We start from the raw sequence: 5,000 nt of genomic DNA on the forward strand, positions 1-5,000 counted from the left end.
TGCGTCATGTTTTGTCTGCATTATAACACTTATATAAGTATTTTAAAGTCATTTTGATAGTAGGCTAACATAACTAATAAAGACACTTGCGTCATGTTTTGTCTTCATTGTAACACTTATATAAGTATTTTAAAGTCATTTTGATAGTAGGCTAATATAGCTACTATAGACACTTATGTCATGTGTTGTCTGCATTATAACACTTATAAGTATTTTAAAGTCATTTTGATAGTAGGCTAACATAACTAATAAAGACACTTGCGTCATGTTTTGTCTGCATTATAACACTTATATAAGTATTTTAAAGTCATTTTGATAGTAGGCTAACATAACTAATAAAGACACCTGCGTCATGTTTTGTCTTCATTATAACACTTATATAAGTATTTTAAAGTCATTTTGATAGTAGGCTAATATAGCTACTATAGACACTTATGTCATGTGTTGTCTGCATTATAACACTTATAAGTATTTTAAAGTCATTTTGATAGTAGGCTAACATAACTAATAAAGACACTTGCGTCATGTTTTGTCTTCATTATAACACTTATATAAGTATTTTAAAGTCATTTTGATAGTAGGCTAATATAGCTACTCTAGACACTTACGTCATGTGTTGTCTGCATTATAACACTTATATAAGTATTTTAAAGTAATTTTGATAGTAGGCTAACATAACTAATAAAGACACTTGCGTCATGTTTTGTCTGCATTATAACACTTATATAAGTATTTTAAAGTCATTTTGATAGTAGGCTAACATAACTAATAAAGACACTTGCGTCATGTTTTGTCTGCATTATAACACTTATATAAGTATTTTAAAGTCATTTTGATAGTAGGCTAACATAACTAATAAAGACACTTACGTCATGTGTTGTCTTCATTATAACACTTATATAAGTATTTTAAAGTCATTTTGATAGTAGGCTAATATAGCTACTATAGACACTTACGTCATGTTTTGTCTGCATTCTAACACTTATATAAGTATTTTAAAGTCATTTTGATAGTAGGCTAATATAGCTACTATAGACACTTACGTCATGTGTTGTCTTCATTATAACAGTTATATAAGTATTTTAAAGTCATTTTGATAGTAGGCTAATATAGCTACTATAGACACTTACGTCATGTTTTGTCTTCATTATAACACTTATATAAGTATTTTAAAGTCATTTTGATAGTAGGCTAATATAGCTACTATAGACACTTACGTCATGTGTTGTCTTCATTATAACAGTTATATAAGTATTTTAAAGTCATTTTGATAGTAGGCTAATATAGCTACTATAGACACTTACGTCATGTTTTGTCTTCATTATAACACTTATATAAGTATTTTAAAGTCATTTTGATAGTAGGTTAATATAGCTACTATAGACACTTACGTCATGTGTTGTCTGCATTATAACACTTATATAAGTATTTTAAAGTCATTTTGATAGTAGGCTAACATAACTAATAAAGACACTTACGTCATGTGTTGTCTTCATTATAACACTTATATAAGTATTTTAAAGTCATTTTGATAGTAGGCTAATATAGCTACTATAGACACTTACGTCATGTTTTGTCTGCATTCTAACACTTATATAAGTATTTTAAAGTCATTTTGATAGTAGGCTAATATAGCTACTATAGACACTTACGTCATGTGTTGTCTTCATTATAACAGTTATATAAGTATTTTAAAGTCATTTTGATAGTAGGCTAATATAGCTACTATAGACACTTACGTCATGTTTTGTCTTCATTATAACACTTATATAAGTATTTTAAAGTCATTTTGATAGTAGGCTAATATAGCTACTATAGACACTTACGTCATGTGTTGTCTTCATTATAACAGTTATATAAGTATTTTAAAGTCATTTTGATAGTAGGCTAATATAGCTACTATAGACACTTACGTCATGTTTTGTCTTCATTATAACACTTACAGTATATAAGTATTTTAAAGTCATTTTGATAGTAGGTTAATATAGCTACTATAGACACTTACGTCATGTGTTGTCTGCATTATAACAGTTATATAAGTATTTTAAAGTCATTTTGATAGTAGGCTAATATAGCTACTATAGACACTTACGTCATGTTTTGTCTTCATTATAACACTTACAGTATATAAGTATTTTAAAGTCATTTTGATAGTAGGCTAACATAACTAATAAAGACACTTGCGTCATAGAGTTTTTGCGGCTCCAGACGGATGAGTTTTTTGTATTTTTGGTACATTTGGACTCTTTTAACATTCTGGCTCGCCGACCCCTGATCTAGTCCATACTTCCGGAGTGTTGACAGTACTTTGTCTGCAAACTCGTGCAAGAGTTCCAAAAACAAATAACGGCCGTATTGTTCCGCCAGGCCTCTGGAGCAGAGGACCAACGGGAGCAGGAGTCGAACGCTGGCCTTGGAGCCGACGGTCAAGGAGACCTCCTGAGGGCCAAAGAGCGCCCGGAACCCCTTTGGTCCGCAAGATTCAGTGTCATAAATAATCCTCCGACTCTTCCACGTCTCTTTGCTTTCCCCACTCTGTCCACCGGGGAGAGTGACGTAGAAAATAGGAACCATGTCGGCGCTCTCGTTGGCGTCACCGCTGAAGTAAAGCTGCACTGAATATGAGTTTTTAAAAAGTCATCCTTGCTAATTACACACATATGCTGCTCAATAATGAGAGGCTTTTTTTTCTACGGGACACTGAATTTTTATATTTATACGTTTGTTTTTTTTTCCTCCAAAGGCCATTGCTCTCGTTTTAACCTTTGTATTCCTTTCGGTTATTCCTTTTTTTTTTCTCTCAATGTTTTTTGTAATATATCGTTTATATTTTCCCTAAAGGTGCCTGGTTTAAAGGGTACATGTGGGAAAGGGTAGAAAGAGAGACAACAACAAGGGTTTTTCAATAAAACCAACAATATTGGAAATAGTCAAGAAGTATACATAGAAATAATAACAATATAAATGAATTATCATAAGAAAATAATATAAATAGTGCATTTTGAATGAAATCGGAGTTTATCCTCTCATGCTATGCTAAGCTAAGTAATTGAAAGCTGTAAATCCGGGGTGTCCAAACATTTTCCATAAAATTAAAGGCGGGGGCATCATAATATTTTTTTTTTATATATAATAAAACCTCTAAAGGCTTAGTGTCCACATACGTGGACAGCACCTTTTAGCTCTTATTTTCCAAAATGGTGTACACTACTGAATTGGGGTCTTATGGCCACTTATGTGGACACTTATACTGCCATCTGGTGGTGTCAGAAGAGTATAACATACAATGGAATTTGGGGGGGAAAAAGTGGAAAAAATAAGAATTAGCATCACTAAACATTGGCCCTGCGACGAGGTGGCGACTTGTCCAGGCTGTACCCCGCCTTCCACCCAAAATGCAGCTGAGATAGGCACCAGCACCCCCTGTGACCCCGAAAGGGAAAGAGCAGTAGAAAATGGATGGACGGATGGATGTCAATAAACATAAAGTACACTCTTGTGTACTCATGGACTAAGTACATCATATAAAAGATGATTCTTGGTTCTTATTCTAATTAGGGTCCAATAAGCCCAAATAGCAAAGACAAATAAAAACATGAAGTACATGTTTGTGTACTTATGGACTAAGTACATCATATAAAAGATGATTCTTGGTTCTTATTCTAATTAGGGTCCAATAAGCCCAAATAGCAAAGACAAATAAAAACATGAAGTACATGTTTGTGTACTTATGGACTAAGTACATCATATAAAAGATGATTCTTGGTTCTTATTCTAATTAGGGTCCAGTAAGCCCAAATAGCAAAGAGAAATAAAAACATGAAGTACACGTTTGTGTACTTATGGACTAAGTACATCATATAAAAGATGATTCTTGGTTCTTATTCTAATTAGGGTCCAATAAGCCCAAAAAGCAAAGAGAAATAAAAACATGAAGTACACGTTTGTGTACTTATGGACTAAGTACATCATATAAAAGATGATTCTTGGTTCTTATTCTAATTAGGCTCCAATAAGCCCAAATAGCAAAGAGAAATAAAAACATGAAGTACACGTTTGTGTACTTATGGACTAAGTACATCATATAAAAGAGGATTCTTGGTTCTTATTCTAATTAGGGTCCAATAAGCCCAAATAGCAAAGAGAAACTAAAAAAGCATGTAAACAAACAGCTAGGGCCTAAAAGAGGTTTTTAAAGATCTTAAAAAAAAATTCCAAATTCAAGTCAATGTATGCTAAACTGCCAAAAACAAAACATTAAGTAGTTTAGTGCTACACTTAGCGAATTACTCTGTTAAAACAAATCCATGGGTTTTACTGGCAGCTCGGTCGTCGGGATTTGACGGTAAAATTTTCCCTAAATTACTGTAAATTTAAAAACGCTAGCGTGGTTATTTTTACGACAACATTTTGCTTCCATTTTTTTTTTAACGTCCATTTTCACCTTGCATTGCTGGTAATGGCAAAAAAAAACTGTTCCGCTTTTTATTTTTAGGGGAAAAATTCTAACGAGTGACCTGCCAGTTTTTCCACTGTTTTACAGCAAATTACTGTACGTTGGACATTCTGGCCACTCAGGTGAATCTACGACATTTTTTTTTCTTATCTACTAAGTTGTCACGTTGCGTAAATGGTAAATAAAAAGAGAATACAATGATTTGCAAATCCTTTTCAACTTATATTCAATTGAATAGACTGCAAAGACAAGATATTTCATGTTCACACTGAGAAACTTCATTTTTTTTGTGTGCAAATAATCATTAAGTTAGAATTTAATGGCAGCAACACATTGCAAAAAAGTTGTCACAGGGGCATTTTTACCAGTGTGTTACATGGCCTTTCCTTTGAACAACACTCAGTAAACATTTGGGAACTGAGGAGACACGTTTTTGAAGTGGAATTATTTCCTATTCTTGCTTGATGTACAACTTAAGTTGTTCAACAGTCTCCTGCCTCATATTTTAAGTTTAAAATTGCACCACACATTTTCAATAGGAGAC

At 32.9% G+C, this 5,000-nt stretch overlaps 1 protein-coding gene across 2 annotated transcripts in view; it reads left to right on the top strand.

Moving 5' to 3' along the window:
- The window catches only part of creb3l2 (cAMP responsive element binding protein 3-like 2), a 60,854-nt gene that overhangs the window by 55,291 nt on the left and 563 nt on the right, over positions 1-5,000 (top strand). For both annotated transcript variants that reach the window (XM_061914177.1, XM_061914179.1), the window contains one exon: positions 2,368-5,000. This exon is cut by the window's right edge and continues 563 nt beyond it. In XM_061914177.1, coding sequence (XP_061770161.1) covers positions 2,368-2,443 — 76 coding nt within the window. In that variant the 3' untranslated portion in view covers positions 2,444-5,000. The remainder of the gene's footprint in view (positions 1-2,367) is intronic.

The sequence above is a fragment of the Nerophis ophidion genome, linkage group LG10 (assembly GCF_033978795.1).
Source record: "Nerophis ophidion isolate RoL-2023_Sa linkage group LG10, RoL_Noph_v1.0, whole genome shotgun sequence".
Lineage (NCBI taxonomy): Eukaryota > Metazoa > Chordata > Actinopteri > Syngnathiformes > Syngnathidae > Nerophis > Nerophis ophidion.